The sequence below is a fragment of the Streptopelia decaocto genome (genome assembly GCF_964273445.1).
Source record: "Streptopelia decaocto genome assembly, chromosome: 1".
Classification (NCBI taxonomy): Eukaryota; Metazoa; Chordata; class Aves; order Columbiformes; family Columbidae; genus Streptopelia; species Streptopelia decaocto.
In genome coordinates, this window is record NC_138663.1 from 13,815,470 (window position 1) to 13,836,841 (window position 21,372).

At 41.8% G+C, this 21,372-nt stretch overlaps 2 protein-coding genes across 10 annotated transcripts in view; one reads left to right on the forward strand and one right to left on the reverse strand.

The window, feature by feature from the left end:
- The window catches only part of GSAP (gamma-secretase activating protein), a 47,131-nt gene extending 40,636 nt beyond the window's left edge, over nucleotides 1-6,495 (forward strand). For all 3 annotated transcript variants that reach the window (XM_082043842.1, XM_082043843.1, XM_082043844.1), the window contains 6 exons: nucleotides 246-340; nucleotides 1,489-1,608; nucleotides 2,773-2,834; nucleotides 4,770-4,874; nucleotides 5,023-5,116; nucleotides 6,359-6,495. In XM_082043842.1, the coding sequence (XP_081899968.1) occupies nucleotides 246-340; nucleotides 1,489-1,608; nucleotides 2,773-2,834; nucleotides 4,770-4,874; nucleotides 5,023-5,116; nucleotides 6,359-6,459 (577 nt within the window). In that variant the 3' untranslated portion in view covers nucleotides 6,460-6,495. The remainder of the gene's footprint in view (nucleotides 1-245; nucleotides 341-1,488; nucleotides 1,609-2,772; nucleotides 2,835-4,769; nucleotides 4,875-5,022; nucleotides 5,117-6,358) is intronic.
- A 1,601-nt stretch (nucleotides 6,496-8,096) lies between these two features.
- Nucleotides 8,097-21,372, reverse strand: part of CCDC146 (coiled-coil domain containing 146) — a 79,005-nt gene continuing 65,729 nt past the window's right edge. For 6 of the 7 annotated variants that reach the window (XM_082043769.1, XM_082043768.1, XM_082043770.1 and 3 more), the window contains 6 exons: nucleotides 19,993-20,217; nucleotides 18,493-18,721; nucleotides 12,569-12,697; nucleotides 10,990-11,127; nucleotides 9,364-9,612; nucleotides 8,097-8,318 (listed from right to left, as the gene is read on the reverse strand). In XM_082043769.1, coding sequence (XP_081899895.1) covers nucleotides 8,115-8,318; nucleotides 9,364-9,612; nucleotides 10,990-11,127; nucleotides 12,569-12,697; nucleotides 18,493-18,721; nucleotides 19,993-20,217 — 1,174 coding nt within the window. In that variant the 3' untranslated portion in view covers nucleotides 8,097-8,114. The remainder of the gene's footprint in view (nucleotides 8,319-9,363; nucleotides 9,613-10,989; nucleotides 11,128-12,568; nucleotides 12,698-18,492; nucleotides 18,722-19,992; nucleotides 20,218-21,372) is intronic. The other variant, XM_082043771.1, reaches the window with a different exon arrangement.

Consider the following 21,372-nt stretch of genomic DNA (forward strand, 5'->3'; position numbering starts at 1 on the left):
CTGCGGAGACACTTGTAAATGTGTAGCAGTGGGGGAAGGAGAAAGGGGACAACATGTTGACTTTGTCAGCACTGCGCAGCAAGTGCTGTTAGGAGACAAACACCCAAGTGAACAAGGTCGCATCCCATGGCAATTCACCCAAAATGCATTCATTTAGAGCACATGTAGGACAACAAATTTACCTTATCTCAGGGGGGTCTGGGCATCTGTGGTTCCTAATATGTTGCTACTTTGTTTAAATGCAGTGATGAGCGAGGAAGTGCAGCGGAGTTCACGGTGTTCCACTTCATGAGTCGCATTTTGGAAGCTGCAAGTGGCTTGTGCCTGCCTTTGCCTCCTGGTAAGTCCTGTCCTCCGCTGGTTCAGTCACAAGTGAGGAGAGCAGTGCTATGAATTCCTCCCAGAAGAGCACTAGTTGTAGCACATGTGTCAAGTTAGCTTTGGCAGGATTGATGTCTGTTCAAGACAGTTACATAGGGGAAGACACCTGTACGTGAAACGAAACAAAACTGAATAGTTTCTACAAATAAAGACAAGAAGTCAGGGGTTTTGTTCTGTGTCTGCAGCTTCTAGTGGAATGTTTGGGTGCAGCCTTAGCTCAGAACTAAGATTTATGCTTCTTTCATATATATCTTTTTCTTAGCCCATGACACTAAGGTTCAGTTGTCTACAAAGGAAAATCCTGTCTTTGAGAAAAAAATGTGGTGTGTGTTTTTTGGGTTGTTTTTCTCATGCTGTTGCCCTGCCAATAGTTTACAGTTTTATCCTGAAAGGCTTTCCTCCAGCCTTGGCAGAAGAGCTGGTCTTGCTAGCAGGCTTTCCTTTCCTAGAGCTCCTCATTGTTGCTTAGTCTTTTCAAAGCATTTGCTTATGTTTGTTATGCAAAGACTTGTCAACTTCTTAATGCTTTCTGATTCTGTTTGAATCTTTGTAGTTTGTGTTTCCTGATCTGTCTTTAGCCTTTGAAACTGTTTTGGGTATGAGGTTGTCCCTCAAACTTACACTGTGTGGGTGCAAATGCTGCCCTGTAAGTTTCATGTGGTGCTAGAGCATCATCTGGCTCATGTAAAGTCAGAAACTCAAGTCTTAATGCTGCCTGTGGGAATGTGTGGGTGGCAGCCACATATTGAGGGTGGTGAGGCCTCAGTTTTTGATTAATTGGGAGGAAAGGAGGAGATAGGAGACAAATTAATAACACAATTCAGATATAAGGCAACAGCTTGGAGATAATTAATGACTGTGCGTGACTGCAATGACTGTTTTGAGTCCCCTTGGCTTTCTTCTTTCTGTCATGATTGTGCTTGAGAGGACTTAAAGCATGCCTAAATAAGACTATATGACATTTGGTTAAACTAATTTCCTTACCAACTAGGAACAGACAGAAGTTAAGGAGAGTGTTGCATTTAGCTAGAGTGATGCCAGCCTCTAATACAGACTTGGAAAAAAATACATGTGGTTGTACCAGACAAGTTTGTTTTTCTTTCATAGGTTTTCACACTCTGCACTTGGGGCTTGGTGTTCGATGTCTCCCTCTGCACACCCTCCTGCACTACATTGATAATGGAGTCTTGCATTTGACAGAAACATGTGTCAGGAAATTGCTGAAAGGTACAGTGAGTTTCCTGCTTACCAGCCAGCTCATTGGGAACAATGTCCTTTTAGCTGTTCAAACTCCGATACAGGATTTACTGCCCAGGAGACTCAGTTCTTCATCCAGAGTGCTTTTTCAGTGAGGGCTGTAGCTGATGGTGCTGCACAGCTGAAAGGAGAAAATTAGGGCTCAGGGTATAAGATTGAGCATCACTGTAGTAGACATAGAAATGTCTGTTTGGGGAGAACTGGAATTTATAATTTTTCCACTTGGGACTTTGATCTTCAGTATTCAGTTTTCTACATAGAATTTGTTGTGGAATTTGTGTGACTCTGTTAAAGTGCACACCTGTGTATGGAAGTTAGTCTGCTATCCAGTCCTAAGCTGTTGCTTTAATTGTGTTTGGAACAGGTTAATCCTAGTGCTGGCATTGGTAAAGGGCAGAAGCTCAGTGTTAGGATGTAAAAATTCAAAATAAGTAAACAGAAGCCTACCTGAACCTGAATCCTAATATTCTTAGTAAACACTGAGGTTGTGAATATCTTCTAGATAAAATGTAAGGTTACCTAAAGGTGGGAGTTAAAATCTGTTCTGTGTGAACCCAAATAGTCATCAAGAGGGGCCCAAGGGTTTGGAATGAAATAGGGAGTGAGACAAACTGACAGTTGTGGGCCCTGGTAGTGTCACACCTGTGTTAATTTGCTTTTCAAGATCAGAAAGGAGGAAGAGAGAACTGTGGTGTAAGTTTCCTGGGACACAGTAGCACCTGATACCATCTCCAAGAGCTGCAACCATGTTCCCTTGTAATGTGCTACTTCTCCAGTGTTCAAGAAAAGGGACACGATGTGCAGTATTAGTCTGTGCCTGGTCTTGGTAAATGAAATATAGGTATGGGAAAATTCTGCTTAGTGAAAGCACATTGGAATTACTGTGTAAATAGTTACATAAAGTGGTGAAGTGATGTAAAAAATATACAGGAAAAATATTTATGTAAACAGTATAAACATAAATAACACCCCTAATGGGCCTTATTTAAAATTAAGATTATAGAGATAATATTTATTCAGAATGTCTTAAGTGATAGTTGAAAGTTTTGATTATGGGGTTACCACTAATGATGGTGTGGGTTTTTTTGTTTTGTTTTTTCTTTGTTTGTTTTGTTTTTCTCCTTTCTCTTGTAGATCTGGATGACACTGAGGAGAATGAAAAGCTGAAGTTCAGTATTGTCATGAGGCTTCCAGAGGTAACTAATAGCTTTGGATGTCATTTGTTGGATTTTGGAATTGATAGGAAATTCTCCCCTGTTCAGTAGGATCAAGCCAATGGGAGGCTCAGTTGTGATTCACACAGGCCACAGGTATAACCTGAACCTCAGCACTTCGTCTGCTGCTCATGCCCTGTAGAGTACCTTGGTAACTTTTACATGAACAATTTGTCCAGAGTGTTTCATGGTGTCTCCAGTACCCTGCAGGAATCACATCGACAAGGCTGGCACTGTTCTGCTGAGTAACCATCTGCATAAAGCAATAAAGGTTTTAATGGGGTGTAGAGAGTATTTGTGTGAATGTATTTTTTTATCATCCAAAAATGCCTTTCTTGTTTGTGACCTCTGCACATGGTTTTATTCATTTTATCAGATATGTTCATAAGTTGGTACAGTAAAAGCTGTAAAATCTGATCATACCACAACTCTGTGGTGGGGATTGTATTGGGAGGTCTCCCCCTCTGAAATCTCCCAGCCTCACCCATTGGAAAGGTGACTCATTTAGCCACATGCTGAAATTAATTACTGATGCTCCATTAAAAGTTCCAGCAGAATGGGAGACTGACTTCTCCTTTTTCCCTTTTGTTCTTAGTGCACATCACAGCTCTGCAGAGGAAGTGCAACATCTCAGTGAGCAGAGGGGAACCAGGGATCCCCCTCAGGGAATGCCTTGTTGTACAGCAGGGTTTTCTCAACATAAATTGCTTATTGTTTATTATTTATCATGGGCTGTTACATATAGTTCAGATGGCCAGAAGTGCTGCTCTGGTTTTCCTCGAACAAGGGCCTCTTTATTTGGCAGCAGTTTTGAGAGGGAGTAGGGAAGGAGAATGCCACAAGAGGTGCTTTGTCCTCTATATCTTGTTTTGGGCAGGGGTTGGTGAGCGGGGGTCAGTGTGGGGCTGCTCAGAGCTGTTGGCCCCAGGCCTGGTGGGTGGGGAACACCATTCCAACCTGCTTTGACCGAGGGGCTGAGCTGTGAGGGTTTTAGGGAACATGTACGGCTAGTTACAGTGGACTCAGTGCCTTATTGTATCTATTTACAGCTTTGGGAAAAAATGCAGAGAATAGTTTGTTTGCCAAAAGGACCCTTTGGGGTGACTTGGACTATTTTTAGCAGGTTACATTCACTAGATGATTTCATTTGCATCAGAAGCAAGTAGTTAAGCACCACTGAAACTGTCCAGCATTTCCTAAATGAGCTCTTTCAGCAGCCTGTATTGCAGAGCAACTGAAAGTAAGGGGGTGAAAAAAGATCTAGATAGGGAAAGGAGCAGGAGGTGGAGCTGATTTCACAGTGTGTTTGTATTTGTTTGCTTATTGGCTAGGACTGGAAGATTGGGGACGTCTAGGTTTGAATCTGTTTTGCCTTTAGGAATGTGAATCAATTGTGTCAATTCCCAGGTGATGCCCTAAATAATGGGATGCAAATTGTGTTCCCAGTATCTCTCCTTGTTGGCATCCTGTGTCTGTAAATTCCTTAGACAGAGCCTGAGAGGAGCCCTGTTCTGAATGGAGCATCTGTGCTATTCTTGGGGAGAAGAATGCACCTAAAGCAAGGAGTCACAGTAATGGATCGACAGTCATTTTAAGCCTCACTTAGTACTTCAGTACACATGCAAAGTGGGGCAGAGGTCATGGGATGGACTGATGAATAGAAATTCACCGAGTGGCAAGGATTTGGTTGTTACCCGCATTTTGGGAGTGTATTGTAATCTCTTAGTTACTGGCTCTGGAAGCAAGGCTCCATGGCTAAAATGACATCTCAGCTTCTGTCATCACTGTCTGAAAGCAAAGCATGTGTGTTACAGCCTGGGGTTTGTTTTAGGTTCTTTCTTCCTTTTCTGCCTCTGAAGTTTCCACTGTCCTGTGTTTGTCTGAGGTTTTTGGTTTTGTTTTTTGTTTGCTTACTAGGCTCTTGGTCAAAAGGTCCGCCAGTTTTGGAATCATCCAGTAAATGCTAATTTCATTGCACGGAAATATGTGAAACTTTTGCTTGAGAAGCTGGGGAGCAGGCAGGTAAGAACACATAGGCCATTTTTAAAATCTTTTGCTTTGACAATGCTGAGATTCCTGGCCTTTGTGGAAATCTTAGAACACTAAGGGTAGTACTGAAACTTGGTACTGTGCAGCTTTGTGAACTAACCTGAAATATTCTCCCTTACAGTGCAGCAGGCCTATCCCTGAGAGACTCTCAGTCCCTGTAGAGTTTTTGCCACTGAACTACCTGACCAACATGCTGGCAGAGATAGAGAATCAAGGTAATGTTAATTCTGTACTTTGGAAGGCCAGTAGTTGTTACCTTTTTCTTATGTGGAGTTGTATCCTGATGGTATTGACATAAATGAGTTGTGAAACTGCAGCAATGTCTGAATGTGTCAGCTTGGTCATCTTTTTGCTGATGAAAGTTGTCAGGGGCATCTTCACTCCATGTCCTTTCATTCAGATCCTCTCTGTAGTGAATCCAATCAGCAAACTTACATTTTTAGAACACATGTAGTGAAATGTGGTTCATGTACAGCAGGGGTGTCACACTCATTTTCACCAGGGCCACAACAGCCTCATGGTTGCCTTCGAAGGGCTGAATGTAATTTTAGGACTGTATCAATGTAACTGCTCCTACATTTATACAGTCCTAAAATTACATGAGGCCCTTTGAAGGTAACTGCAGGCTGATATGGCCCCTGGTGAAAATGAGTGTGATACCCCTGCTGTACAGCATGGTGGTAGCTGTTATTCCATGTCACTTAAGTAATTCTGGGGAGAAGGGCTTGTTCCTTATTTATAAAGTATGGTGGCTAAGAGGCAACCAAAATCAGATCTTCCACCTCAGAAAAGAGTACCTGTGTCACTGGTTTGGGAGTTGCTCTGAAGTAACAGGTGTTTTTCACCTCAAATCTGTTCATTTTTGTAAAATACAGTTCAAATTGGCTGAGGCACTTGCTGCATAGAACGAATCTAAGCATCTGAAGATTTTTGATCTCTACTGAAAAAGGTGCATTAAGGGAAGTGTTGCACTGCTTAGTGTTACTGGCTATGCCTGTACTAGTAAGCAAAATAAAATCAGGATAAGGACCTGAAGGCTAAAACAAAATTATCCATGTGTGGACATTATCCCATTTGGGAAGGAAAAAGAGTTAAACCATGTAGAAGTGTGTGAGAATGTGCCCTGATCCATTTTATGTACTAGCACTGACATTGCCACTGTGCTGAGCTCTTGTTTTGGATCTCCAGTGTGAAATTAGTGTGGAAATGCCTAGTGGCCTCAGAGCTGAATGTGCTTCCATCCACAGGGGACGTCACTGACTGATGTCCCAGTAGCAGGAAAGTTTCTGGTGGTGGGTGAGCACCCAGGTGACTCCACTAAAGCTGCAGGTGAATGAAAACACATTGCCATCTCTTACCTTATCTTTTGGCCTTGGAGATGAAGATGTTTAGTATACTGCAGGACTGAGTGTACAAGAACACGATTTTGTAAATTCTTTCTCATGATGTTTTTCTAGGTGTGCATCCATATGAAAAACAAGACCATGTTAATGTAAGATTTGTAGAGGAAACAGCACTCAGACACACTGTGATGCTTCTGGGCCTCAAATATTCCTGAAATACCAGGCTGCTGAAGAAGGCTGTCTAGCTGTGGTGCTCGTATAAAAGTATTCGCACAGAAGTGTGCAACTAATGTGTTGGGTTTTTTGTTGTTGTATTGTTGTTGTGGTTTTGTTGTTGTTTTGGTGTGTTTTTTTTTAACTTAAGTGTTATGTTGTTTCCCAAATAATCTGCAGTTTTGGGTAGCCACCATTACTGACATAGGCTACTCAAAATAGTGCTTGGCCCAACATATTAAGGCTGAAATTACTGACTTTTAGATAAAACCCAGAGAAATGCATCTGACAGAAACCCAGATTTGAAATAGATCTGTGGCTTCATTTTGAAGTGGTTGAACATGTAGAACTACAGTAGGTATCAAAACATGCTGTGAAAATTGATATTAGTGTCATTTATTTTAACAAGATGGGCATTCCTGGAAATGGTGATCCAGTTGTATTGTACAGGAATAAGAAACTGGTAACTGTTTACTCATTTAGTTTAACAGAAAGGTTCCTTGGTGGTGTTATGTAAGGCAGGGAAGAATAACAAATAGTGGATTAGTTTTTGTATATAATTCATCAGTAATGATGTATTCATTCCTGTGGTGGTCACATCTTATCTTATGGTACTTCTGCCTTGAGTTGGATTCTAATATATTCAGTTTTGTAATTAGCACAAAATATAATCCCTTTGAAGTGCATATGACAGGTTTTTTTAAGATATGTATAATATATTGTAAGCAATACAGGATAAGAAAAGTTATTTGGAAATTTATCTTAACAGTGGCTTGGACAGAGTTTCACTTAATTCTTGCCTTATAACTTTTACAGTTAAAATCTGAGCTTCAAAGAGAAATTATGGAGGTTATTTTTCCTTCTTTTCTCAACTTTTCGTTATATATAACTAAACAAGTGTTAGGGTGTGTTTTTTTTTTTTGTTGTGAACTATGACATTAATTTCAAATAGCAATAGCAGTGGGCTATGCGAGGAAAATCTTAAGTTCAGACGTGCAGGATTTTTGCAGTCTTTACGGGACTTATAAACACCTATTTAAGTTTGACTGTTAGACTAGTGAAACACATTGACAGTTTGATAGATTTTGGAGGTTTTCAATAGCAACCTCAACTATGCTCCCTGAGTAGTTTCCGCAGATGCTTCCTGTTCCTTACCAGTGAAATAAAAAGATCCAGTTCTCAGGAGTGGCTTAGCAAGTTCCTGGTCATTCCCTTGTTGTTGCCATCAGTGGAGCGGAGTTTTGGCTTTCTCAGTAAGTGCACAGAGGGAAGGGATATTTTTCTGAAAATAATTAAAATTTGTCTGGCAGGAAGCTGTGTTGGTGTATTTGTGTAAGTGATGGGGACTTCGTATTATATTAGTAACAAAGAGAAGATTTTCTAGCCTTTTCTTTATAATGAAATGTATTATAATCAGATGCAATAAAACTTCACCTGGAAAAAATGTAGTATGATGATCACTCTTCTTAACACTTTAAAATACTGCACTGCATTTGGGATACCAGCAGGGAACTTGTCACTGACTATTGAGCTGTGCTTCTGGGATTAACAACTATAATACTTTAGTTTCAAGATGGAATTTGGCTGAATGCTAACAGACATTCCTCCTGGGATTCAGCAGCTGGTAGTGGCCTCTCCTGATTCAGGTGCTGTCTGTTCAGATTTCAATTGGCTTTTCGACAGGTTTTCTGAAATGTCTCATGTTTGAGCCGGGTTCGCTGGGTTTGAAGGGAGCCTGGGCGCCGTAGGGCCGCGGCAGCGGGAGGCTGTATTCATCGTCTGGGATGTAGGCGGTCGGGCGTTGTTCAGCTGTCGTGTGGACACAGCCGGGCCCTGCCGCTTGTTCCTCTTCAGCAGCACGCTGTGAAAGAAACACCTTGTGATCACTTAGTGATTATACGCTTTGGAACGCCGGTACCCTCCTGAGCTGATGTACAGAATGTCTGACAGAGGGCACACCATTAGTCTAGTCCTTAGCGAACCACGAAACGTGGAGGGGTGTTAAGTGTTCAGTGGAAGGAAAGCCTGAGTTATTGACCATGTGGGTGTAAGTTTGTCCTTATAAATCTTATACAGTTTGAGCCTGTAATGCTGTTCTTATTTGTGAATGGATTAGATTAACTTATAGAAAACTTGTAAGTGTGCATAGAACATCTTGGGAACAAGAGAATAGTTCTGATGCTTCAAAACATCGCTACATTTATGCTGACAGCAGCTGTTCCTGAACACAGGTGCTGCTGTGAGCTTGTCTCCACAGCACTGAAAGGAAACTGAACCACAGCATGAGAAGTGCTAATAACAGAAGTTTCTTATTCTAAACCAGTTTTACTGCAGCAGGTCTGACTTCAAATTTAAGTGTGTGCACAATGTATTCCTTTCCCAGCTTTGTGCATGTTTCAGATTCCCTTGGTGTGACCAACTTAAGCACTCGCACAGCAAAGCAAACTTCCCACCCGCAGGACACACATCCTGTTACTTAGTTTTCATTCTTTGGGTGCTCTCTGCTCAGGGACTACTGATGGCCTCAGCTAAGGAGCTGTAGTATCCAACAGTGTAGAATTTGAAGCACCATTTGCTGTGCTGCGCACCCCCTGTCATGCCCAGTAATCTGATGTCATGATACTTCTGATCTGATGTTCACTGCATCTGGTAGGTGGAAGATGCTGAACTTACTTTTCCTGACCCCACACTCCAGCTCTTGTGGAGTCCTGGAGTCAAATGGAAAGCAACGCTTCACTGATGGCTATACCACCTGTTATCCCAAAACGTGCTCACACAAATTCCTTTAATATTTGGAGGGAGGTCTTCGTTTCAGTGTAATGTGATCTTGTGTTTGCAGAAAGACAAACTTGACCAGAGGAAAGATGGGGCTGAAGATCTAATGGCAACATATGGCAAAAACTCACTTTAGCTCTGGCTTCAGCTGCATCTTTTTGCATCTTCTCATTGCGTAAAACCTTTAACCATTCAATTTCTGTTTCTTTGGGAGGGGGAAGGCCTTGATCTATCCTTGATGAAACGGTTATCAAAAACTGTTCTTTGTCTCTCATTTCCTGCTGGAGTTTGATGGCAAGTGCTTGCTTCATGGAGAGCTCTGCAATGAGAGCCATCATCTGCTTGGTTTTCTCCTTTAACTTCCTCTGCAGTTCGTTCATCTGGAATAAGTAACAACCACATTGTAGTTGGGGCTTCTCTTTAGATGCTGTGGGCATCTTAAGTCTTAGGTACATGCAAACAAGGCCAGCTTGGCTTGGTTTTAAAAAATAGTTCCATACTGGAAAATGTAATGAAACAGAATCCGTTTCTGGGTACACCTGGATCCACAGAAACTGGTGGCATCGCAAGTCGCATTTACTACTCTCCATGATCCAGAAAAGCAAGTTTGTAATTACTTCCCACCCTTTTTAGCTGAATAGCTAAACTCCTACTGGCCTCAAAGGCCTGTATCCCAATTCTCATTGACCTGGTGCACAATTAACTGTGTAATAAAGGTGTAATAAGCCTGATCCTTACAAGAGAATTGAGTGATAATGTGGATGCAGCAGGACTGTGAGTTGTGAAATTGTCCTGGGTGGTCAGAAGAGGAAAGGGACAGGAATCCCTGCGTCTGATTGGAGATTATTGAAACAAAAAACCCCACAAAACTCAAATACTCTTTTTCCAAGTGACTAACAGGGAATCAGGAATGTCAGAGCAATCAAATGTAACTTTTGACATGCTGCCATTTTACAGTAGTTCATTAGCCCACAGCCGTGATTTCACAAACCCCAATAAAAGCCATATTATTTCTGTCTGCGGAAAATTCAAGATTTACTATAAAGATGTGTTTTGCCTTAAGCCTTTCAGAGTGCTAAACCTAACACCCAAGAAAAAAAATCAACCCTGGCCTTGTTTTACATTAATTACTTTGCATTTTTTCCTGTCTTTCATTCAGCTCTGCTCTATTTGGAGCTTTTTCATTAAGGAGGTGGGGGGGTGAGAGGATTTTTGCTCTTCCCCAAATAATATTACTGGTAGTTAAAAGGAAATAGCCAAAATTATATAAAAGTAACTGTACTGAAAGTATTTCTTTCCTGTGTCGTTCTCCCTACCTAAATAACAAAGGATCTTTGGGCCAGATACAGAGTTTGTCTTTTTCTTTGTTGGAGGGATATAGAACTTACCCGGCTTTTCCCTATTTCTTTTTCTCCACGATGTGTTTGTTGTGAAAGGGCAAACACATGCGAAAGGAGGATTCTCACAGGTTTCTAAGTGCTTAACCTAAGAAATAACTAATCCTGTGTTTTGGTGAAAGGTACTACCCATGATGCAGCTTTCTTTCAAAAAAGAAAGTATGCTCACCTAATGCTCTTGCTGTGTCTCTATTCCTGTTATTACTAAAAGTCTATAATTTCTGGAGACTAACATATGACTTGTCTATCAATATTTCCAGCCACTAGTTTTGCAATTTGCAAGTGAGTCATCTTACCCCTTGCCCAGATTCGAGTTGATGTTGTGCAGGCAGCAAGCGGGGCGGGCGATGCCCTCCTTACCGTTTGAGCCAACAGCAGCATGTCCTGCTTCCCGCTCTTTGCCGTGGCACGGATCCCGTCTGTCAGCTGGGAAACCTGCTCGTAGAGAAGATCGATCTCCAGCAACTTCTCCTCCTTCTGCACCAGCTCCACCTCCAGCTGCAGTGAGAAGGAGAACACAGGGTGTAAGTAAATGGCAGGGGAAAGTGCAACGCAATGTTTTGCGGCAAAGGCTTTGAGAGCTGCTGAAGTAATACTGGTGAACAGCCATAAATAAGCACTTCACCATCAGTTTTCTTAAATTTTTCACCGTCTCTGCCAAGTATCAAGGCAAAGTTACTGTCAGTTGTACAGTTCTTTCATACCAGACCAGGCCCTTTTGGGTGGCAGAGGATTACACCAGCATTATTACTGCCTTGCTGTGATTTTTCTTAAAAGCAATGGGTTTTTTTCCAGTTTTGTTTTGATTTTGTTTTTTTAATCTTCTGGCTCCTTGAGTCAGACCATAATGAGAAGGTTTCAGCTCTTGCTTTAAATACCTTTTCTTTCCTGCTGCTAAAAAAAAAAATACAGTGCAACTAAAAGCAGTATAAAAACACAAGGAGAGTGAAAGCAAACTTATAAGCTTATCTCACGACTCCAAGAACTGTGGCTATTTGCTGCGTGGGCTGGGGAGAAACCCAGCACCTGCTTGGCTCTGTGGAGATTCCCTCCTGTCCAGGAACAGGTGAAAGTAAAGCAAAAACCTCAACTAATTCAGGCAGCTACTGGGAGTTGTTCATGGTAAATCATTACAAACTGGATTGCAAAAGGAGGACTGAGGTGTGTGCTGCTCCCAGGTCACCAGCACTTTAATACTTTCACAGCCCTGTGTGAATCTCCCTTGAGCACTAAATACAGTGGGTGGAGCTTTGTGCCCCTATAAATGAGACTGACAACATGCATAAGAAAATACCATGGTTGCTCATTCCATTCCTTTACCTTTCCCCCATATGCAACACATATGCCCTGAAACTGGATTTTGAGTTTCACTGCATTTTGCAGCCTCCCCTGGCAGTTGCTTCCACTAAGGTCTGTCTGTCCTGGGACTCCCTGTTGGACTTGGCACCAAAGCAGAAAAGCCAAAGCCTGAGGAGGATGTTTAATTCCACGTCACGTATGCAGCTTTAGTTAGAGGGCGGTGGGTCTGCCCCCACTCACATCCTGCGCGGTGTGGTGGGACAGCTGAGGGCCACTTGCACAAGAGTGACAACTTCATTTGTTAGCAGTTTATTATTCTGCGTTTATTTTCCTCTGGTGCCTTTTCTGTGCCTTCCCGTAGTGAATCGGGAGCATCTGCAGTGCGGTGCGAGTGATGTGACAGGACCAGCTCGCAGGGGATGCTGCGGAGCCAGCGGCACCTCACAGAACACATGTTCTGCTCCTGTTCTCCAGCCTCTGCTGGGAGAAGTCAAAATGTCCCACGTCCAGTTTTCCTGGAAAGCAGATGCTGAGCTGGAGCTCCTATTAGCCAGTTTATTTTTAAAATAAAATATACTATTTTCTTTTTCTAAAAGGGGTCAATCGACTTGAGAGCTGGTGACATGAAAAATGATGTTACCTGCTCAATCTTTTTTAGCAGCTCAGGTGGAGACAGGTCCGTCCCTCCTAAGTCTCGCTTTCTTGTCTCGTTCATGGGGTCAGTAAAGGTCGCCTCCATCTGTTTGATCCTGTCCTTGCACTGGGAATACTAGGAAACAAAAAGCCACAACAGTTATTTTTTCAGATGAAAAGCTAAAAGCTCTGCTACTACTAAATGACTGGAGATGGAAGGTCTCAGTGTCCCCAGTTTGCACCAGGAGAACCGCACTAACGTGTCCTGGGTGTACTGGTGGGGGCTGCACTGCCAGCACCTGGGCTTGGAAGCAAGACCCAGCCTTGCTGGGAGAGGTTTGGGATGCCCAGGCAGTGTAGGACTAACCAAAACAATACTGGTCGGACACTGGGAAATGTTCCCCTGCAAAACCAGAGGTCAAGTGCGTCATTGTCCTGTCCTGTTGCTAACGAATGGGAATTTGAAAAACAGTGGACTGTGTCCAAGGTCTTCCCTATAATGCACAAATGTAAATCAGCTTCATCTTATTAATGGTTTAAATGTCTTGAACACTCCTTCCCTTTGTTCCTTTTCCATGTGCAACACAACAGCCTAAAATTGTGTATAAATAATTCAGCCACACAGAAGAGGCTTTTTCTCTGAGTTGCCAAGTATCATGACTCGAGCCCTGGACTGGAAGGTGTGACAGTTGCAGAATGGAAGCAAACCCTGCTGTCTGCCAGAAACTGAGTCCCACCTGCTGCTTTGTCCTCAGGCTACGTCTTGTCCTCTATGCCAACTGTTTGAGGTGGGGGTTCTTCCTTTGTTCCCTACAGTCTTCTGTTTGACCCACAGGGTCCATTCAGGGATGTAGGAAGGATACAGGTCCCTCACAGTTTGGTTGCAAAAGTTAAATCTGAAAGTCCTACTGCCCTGCTGGCTAGCACTGAAGGTCCCATCCCTATAGGCATCCAGGTTTTCCATGTTAAAGCTCCCAGGCACGTGTCCTGAAGTGACTCAGTGGTGACACTGAGCGATGTGGCACTCCTGGGACCCAGAGAAGCAGGTGTTCCCTGACCTTTCCGATGCGAGAACTTCCCATGGAACAACGCTTCCCAGAACACGCTGGATGGACATCCATGCTCTGCAGCAGTTCTGGCAGACGGAGTGACAGGGACCATTTCTTCATGTTTGGACTTGCAAGACTGACAGTGGTGGGGTTTTGTGCTGTGGTACGCACCTGGCCATCTGTCAGCGCATTGTCACTCCAACCTTGATCTCTTAGCTCTAACATAACACGACTGAAGTAAGTTGCTCCAAATGCTAACCATCAATTGCAGGCGATATTATTAAGGAAATAAGTGGTCACCGGCTCTTAAAGTCATGAGCAGTCAGCAAAAAGACAAAGTAAATGTTTAGATGTTGCTGCGGGGATGGTGTTTGTTCACTGGAAGTTAACTAGTCATGTTTAACTGGAAAAGGGAAAACTAACAGATCTTCTCAAGTGATTACAGAGCATTACCAGAACACTTGTCCTAAACACTTATTTTTCTGGTAAAAACATGGTCATGCATCTCTTTCTTTCACACTTTGAGAGCAGGCAAAATAAAAACCTTAAATAATTGTAATGAACAATTTCCTTGTCAAATCATGATTCAGTTTAAAGTGAACACCATTCAGTGCAAAACTGGGTACTGAAAGATTGATTTCAGTTATAAACTAAAACTCAAGGCCACTAATACACAGGGCGGAAGAACGTAAGAGCAGTACCAGGACAAACAACAGGATGCAGCTATGCTTTCTGCTTCCAGGGGTGTTTGCTGTCTGGGCCAAATTTCTCAATCACTGGCTCAGCTGCAAATGCCTCGTTGGAGGCAGCGGTACCTTAATGAGATTAGGGACAGCTCGCCAAGCGAAATTCTGGAAGATTGAATAGATAATTTAGTGAAGAAGGACTAAAGCAGCAAAAACATTGCCCAAACCAGGAGAAAACAATCCATAAAAAGTTTTGTGTTGATCTTAAATACTAGGCTTACTTTAAATGCAATAAGAATTGAGAATGATTAGAAGCAGGCTAATCCAAAAAAATGGACAACCAAGCACATTTATAAATAACCACACTGTTCTGTGTGTGCTCAACCATGTGATGATAGGCATTTTTCTTTATTTTCCCCTCATGTGTAGTGTTTTCCTTGGACAAGACTTTATCTGAGTTTCAAGAGATTCTAGTCTTAAAACCAAAAAAGTTCTTTCTTGGAGTGGATGTGACACAGGGGATAGGAAAAGGCTCTGCAAGAGAGGCTTTTCTACGTTTGATTGTAATAGTCAGGAGGAATTGTTGAAGAATGAAGAGATGAGAGGGAACACATAGCGAGATAAAGGGACTGGTCTGAATGGAAATGTCAGGGAAGGTAGGTGAGGTACACAGACCGCTAGAAAAGGGTGAATATTATAATGATTTTTAAAGATGGGGGGGGGGGGAAAGAGCTATGGGACTATCTTCTGTTTCTGAAGAATAAATCTGGAAGAAATTATTAAGCTTTCTCTGTAGGTGCTAGAAGAATGGTTGAGATAACAGCCAACAGGTGTGTTGAGTCATGCCAAACCAGACCATTTTCTTGCTATAATAATTTAAGAGGTGTGTGGATGACAAACAGTAGGTATCACAGATCTTAATTTTTACCTGGCTTCAATACTGTTTCATATGACATTTTCATAAACAAGCTAAGGAAACGGGGTTTGATGAAAATAGAAGGTGAGTACTACATAAGTAGAATGAGGTTAAGCTCATCTGCAGTGTCTTGACAGCTCAGCAGGTCTAAGTGTTGGACTAATTAATGATTAATGCCAAGTATTTCTCAGCGATGCATGGAGGCAGATTAGTTTTAACGGGTCATTTCAGTCAGCAGGAACAGCCCCTTGATGTGCAGTCCCAATTAAAAGTTACATAGTTTTATGCCCAGGGAAAGCCACCTTAGCATCGCCCCAGGTATTTTTGTGTCAGATAAAGGGAGTACAGGGCACCCAGATGGCATTTCTGTTCTTCCTGAACTGACACCCAGCCCTGACCTGTGATTTCCCCTTCCCAAAGGCCTCCACGGCCACCGAGATATGGGGTCAGCTCCTGCAGCCTATTGAATACACAGACTTATTCATCCATCTGTTCTTCCAAGAGGTATATGTCTAACAGAAATAGATATTCCATCTCAGAAACAGCTAATTTAATGATGATTAAAGCATCCATTGAGAACATGTGATACTTAGATTCAAACAGTGTCTCTACAAAAGCCAAAAGATCTCAGTCAATGCAAACAAACAACAAATACTTAAACTTTTTCTATTTTGTGAGACTGGATCTTGTTTTCCTTTTAGAGTTCTCTCTATGTATTTTATGTGTTTCAATTTTTACCAATGATGGATATCTGTTGTTGGAAAATCATTCAGCATTTAATACTAGAAAGTTTAATTCACCTGTGAAGAGTGAAAAAGGAAAAAAGTTCTGGGGTAATTGGTAGGTTGCAGAAAGCAGGAGAGGAATAAAATAGTACAGATAGGAATAAGATGAACAAGTCTGAAAAATACCCAAGACCTAAGGAGACAGGAAGGGTAGGAATAAAAGGAAGAATAAAATTATAAGAGGTACAGGTACGGGATTGAGCCTGCCTAATTCAAAGGGTCTAAACTAGATTTTAAATGTAGGAGCCTTTTGAAGCATCCTTCTTACGTGATTGAACGTTTCCTATCTAGGTGATGGAGAGAGGTAGGTCCCTTGAGAATTCCAAAAGGAATATTGTGCTCCCTAAGTAGGGTTATCAGCATCTCCCTCTGGAGGCAAAGACAGCCAACTCTTTCCATTAATAAAGAGCTCTGGTTCACGTATGTGAATAATTTGTTCTGTGGGCTCCTAATACAAAGTTAAGGTGCAGGCTCCTACACAAGGTCACAGCAGAATGAAGTAATAAAAACTAAAAGGAGACTTAGAAATGAGATTTACAGCCTCCATTACAGGAGGTCTAAGGGCCTCTGATAGAAATCGGGGTTTCATAGTCCTGTAGTGCACCGGTCTTCCCTTTGGACGTGTGTAATTACCTACATTGAAAGACAGAGAAATGGCAGCTGAAAGGGAGCTCCCGTTACCACCTCCTCAGATTTCAGCGTGGTGTCAGGCGACACAAGTGACTGAGATCTCTATTCACCACATCAAGTCAAAGTCTTGTGCAAATGATCGTTATCGCAAGATCCTTTGCACATCATAACTGAACAGGTGCCGAGTCAGATTCCAGCATGGGGCCAAATCTGTAACTGCTATAGGAATTAGCTTCTGAATTCGGCAACCAACACCAGGATTCAGACTCAGGCTTATGGCTTTTCTTTAAATCATAGAGAAAAAGCCAAACAATTTGAAACTGTTTCTCACTAGAAATAATGGCTACTGGCCGTGGGAGGAAGGGTATTAATGCTGGAATGGTTGATCATAAGGAGATGGATGGGTTAGGGCCAGTTCGAACTAGGTAATTTTTGGTAATCGCAGTATCTAGTTACATTTTAAAGGCTGATAACTGTTTGTTTGGATTTTTTACTGGAAAATCTCTGCCTTGGGAACCTTTATTAAGACTACTCCACATGTAATATTGCATTACTCTGTATTTTCCTACTTTTTAATTTTATGTCAATACTGCAAAAAGATTTAAAGCATCTGTAGCAATACCCTCCTTTAATGATGACTTCAGGCTTCACATGAACCATCAGCACAAAGAAGACAGTTTTAGGAATGCAGAACAGAAACATCTAAGTTTCATGATTGACTGTGTCGGTTCACATAAATCATCTGAATTTTATCACTGTGTTTGACTCAATGACTCTCAATCTCATTCTGAATCTTACCTGAAAACTCCTTTTTTTGGTTTTTTTTTTAGTCTATCATATTTTTTCAAACACCCTCTGTTCATCATTTAAATCTGTAACGGCCCTGGAAAGTTCTTCGGGGTACAATTTGCATAAGGTATTGTATAATGTTTTATTCTTTTAGCAAAGCATACGATATTTTGAAAAGATCAGAAAATGATTTCAATGTAAAAATCAGAGAACAAGCAATTACAAAGGTTGAACTAATCTCTCATATAATTTAAAAGCTCTCCTGGCTTTCCACAGCATTCATTTAAGAATGAATCACAGAATCACAGAATCGACTGGGTTGGAAAAGACCTCAGAGATCATCAAGTCCAACCCTTGGTCCAACTCCAGTCCATTTACTAGATCATGGCACTAAGTGCAAGCACTAGTTGTCAGTGAGTCAGGGCTCCCATCGATGCAATTGCAAATGGCAATGGTACACCCTAACTTAGGATTTTGTGCAGACACTAACATAATATGTATGGAAAAAATTACCATCTGGAGATAAGGTCAGAAGTAAATGAGCCATTTCAGAAAGCAAGGAAAGAATGTCCCAAACAATGATGAACACTGCAGTTTGTTAGCTGTTTAATGTCATGGTGTAACTAGAACTAAAACTTACACTGTTTTTGTGTAGAAAATATATGTGGATTATCTCATTGTAGGCAGCAGAGTTTCCAGAGTAGGCTCAGGGTCAAGTGTGAATTGAGTTATTATTTTAGAAATTTGAAGAGCGAAGTATATCTCCCACCCGTCCACCTACCCCCATCAATACAGTTTTAACAAATTTTATCTACATTCCCATTTTTTCCCCATGACTCCCATTCTCCAGCTTAGTCAGAATGACATGCCAGGCGATGGGGAGGCTGAGCTGGGATTCCATACCCAGGAAGCGTTTGGCATGTGCATGACAAAGTGTACCAGCCAGTTACACAAAGCTGGAGAAATTCATGTTTCTGAAGTTACAAACATGCATCAGTGCTTTGCTAGACACCTGTACCACTGAAGTTCTAAAATATAGAATAATACAAGTAAATAGGGCTTGTTTTCCCACCAACCTGTATCTGAAGTACCACCACATGTGCATCCAGGTCCTTCTTCATTGGGAGCGCTTTGAGCCACAATTTAATCTGTCTCTTTTTCTCAGCTACCTTCAGCTTCAGAAATCTGATCTTTTCATCCAGAACTTGTATCTCAATATCTCCATTTCTACACAACATTTCTTGCATGTTTATTTTTTCGTATAAAATGCACAGCTCTTCTTCTCGATCTCTGAGCAGAAGACCACTGCAATAAGCCCACAAGGAGATGGTTAAATTTAAAAACACTCAACTCATATTCAGTGTCTTCCATTCAAGAATATAACTGTCAGCTTTGAAAGGTAGTAATAATTTGCGAAAATGTACAAAGGTTTTACAAATTTTATTTTAATACCATGACAATATTTAAAATAGGTAAGAAAATGATTTCAATGTAAAAATCAGAGAACAAGCAATTACAAAGGTTGAACTAATCTCTCATATAATTTAAAAGCTCTCCTGGCTTTCCACAGCATTCATTTAAGAATGAATCACAGAATCACAGAATCGACTGGGTTGGAAAAGACCTCAGAGATCATCAAGTCCAACCCTTGGTCCAACTCCAGTCCATTTACTAGATCATGGCACTAAGTGCCATGTCCAATCTCAGTTTAAAAACCTCCAGGGACGGCAAGTCCACCACCTCCCTGGGCAGCCATTCCAATGCCTGACCACTCTCTCTGTAAAGAATCTCTTTCTAATATCCAGTTTAAATTTCCCCTGGCAGAGTTTAAGCCCATGCCCCCTTGTCCTATTGCTGACTGCCTGGGAGAAGAGACCAATCCCCACCTGGCTGTAACTTCCCTTCAGGTAGTTATAGAGAGTGATGAGGTCACCTCTGAGCCTCCTCTTCTCCAGACTAAACAACCCCAGCTCCCTCAGCCTCTCCCCATAGGTCTTATGTTCAAGTCCCTTCACCAGTCGTGTTGCTCTTCTCTGGACCCGCTCCAGCACTTCAATGTCTTTCCTGAACTGAGGGGCCCAGAACTGAACACAATACTCCAGGTGTGGCCTCACCAATGCAGAGTACAGGGGAAGGATCACTTCCCTTGTCCTGCTGACCACGCTATTTTTGATACAGGACAGGATACCATTGGCCTTCTTGGCCACCTGGGCACACTGATGGCTCCTGTTGAGCTTCCTGTCAATTAGTACCCCCAGGTCCCTTTCTGTCTGACTGCTCTCCAGCATGATGGGGAGCTTTACGTCTTCTGCATTTTCATACCGTACCAGCACACAAAGCACAAATGGAGCAGGAGGCTCCAGGCTCTCAAGGCATTCAATGGCCAGTCCAACATACTTTTTAATAATAGTTCTGAAGAATGAACACCTTCACCAGTGAAGCAGACTGTTCAGTGAAACATTGTAGTGAGCCAGTCTTTTAGTATTGCTAATTTAGAGTGCTCATAAGTTGGAAAATATTGATGATTCATTAATATCAAAATTAAACACCAGATTACGTCAAATTCACATGTATACCTCTCACTTTGTTCCTGAACAGCCCTTTCATATTTTTTGCGTAGCTGCTCCATTTCCTCCTCGACGCGGGTGACCATATCGTTGAGCCTCTCGAGATCCAGAGCCTGTTGCTTTTTCTTTTCTTCCATCTCATGCATGCTTTGTGCAATTTTGCGACAATCATTTTTGAGACTGTCTGTAATTGCGACATTATTTTTATTCTTCAGATGTTGTTTCTGCAATTTTCTTTAACATAACAGAAAAGTACGCAAGTTTTTAGTCCTTTCAATTTTGAAAGCAATTTCAACAATTAAAAGCAGAGCTTAAACTAATTTCTCGAATACACAAAGGATCCTCTGTGTCACTCTGCTTCCCAGAAGCATTGCAAGAACAGCTTCTCTCTGCAAGCTCTTTCCAGCTTGAAGAGAACTGGATTATGGCCCAAGAAAAATGCTGTAAATGGAGAACAGCACTAGAGCTCTTTTCTTCTCCACTGGGTAGCCCAAGGGGCTCTAAGAAACGAAGTGCAAGAGCAGAAGCATAAACTGTGATGTAAATTCTTGATGTGCAGAAATCCTGCCCTTCTCTTTAAAAAGAGATGTTTAAATAATGTGTGCTTGTGATTTAAAGGTCTCAAAGTTCGTTGTTTGTAAAACCATGTAACATAACACACAAGAAAGAAACTTATGTTTCCCTGTTTGACAGATGAGGAAAAAAAAATCACACTGAAAGCTTAGTGACATAATAACATTATAGACCCATAAAAATGAAGAACAGAACTCTTTATTTCCAGCAACCTTGCTGGCCACTAGATGATGGTCCCTCACTTAAAATCCAGATTGTTGCCGCATGGATCATTTATTTGCTCACGACACGGAACTCAGAATTACTGCATTTGGTTGCTGGAACTATCACTTCATGATCAAGTATCACTACTTTATCTACATGGGGGAGATATTCACATCGACATGCAGAAGAGGTGTGAAAGGAGCAGCATGGTCTCCTGTTAAAATGCAGAATGCGGATGAACTATCCTGCCTCCCCTCGTGGGCTGGATTGCCCTGTACAGCGCAGGGAGCTTCTCTCTGCTTCATTTTCCCTGTGTGGATAACCCTGTCCAGTTCCACGGAGTATTGCTGAATTGAATTAAACTTCTGTGAAGCCGGTTTCAGACTGCAAGCATGACAGTGTTGCAGAAATGCAATGTGTTATTAAATATTTTCTGAAAAGCCTTTCTCTTATTTGGACTGATATTCTATCTGTCCTCCATAGGTTGCACTTAAATCAGTGATACTATGATACTAAAGGCTGTTACTGGGATTAAAAATATTTTCCATAGGCAAGAGAATTACTGATAATTCAGTACCTCTTGCTAGTTTTAAATCTAGGTTTGCAGAGGTC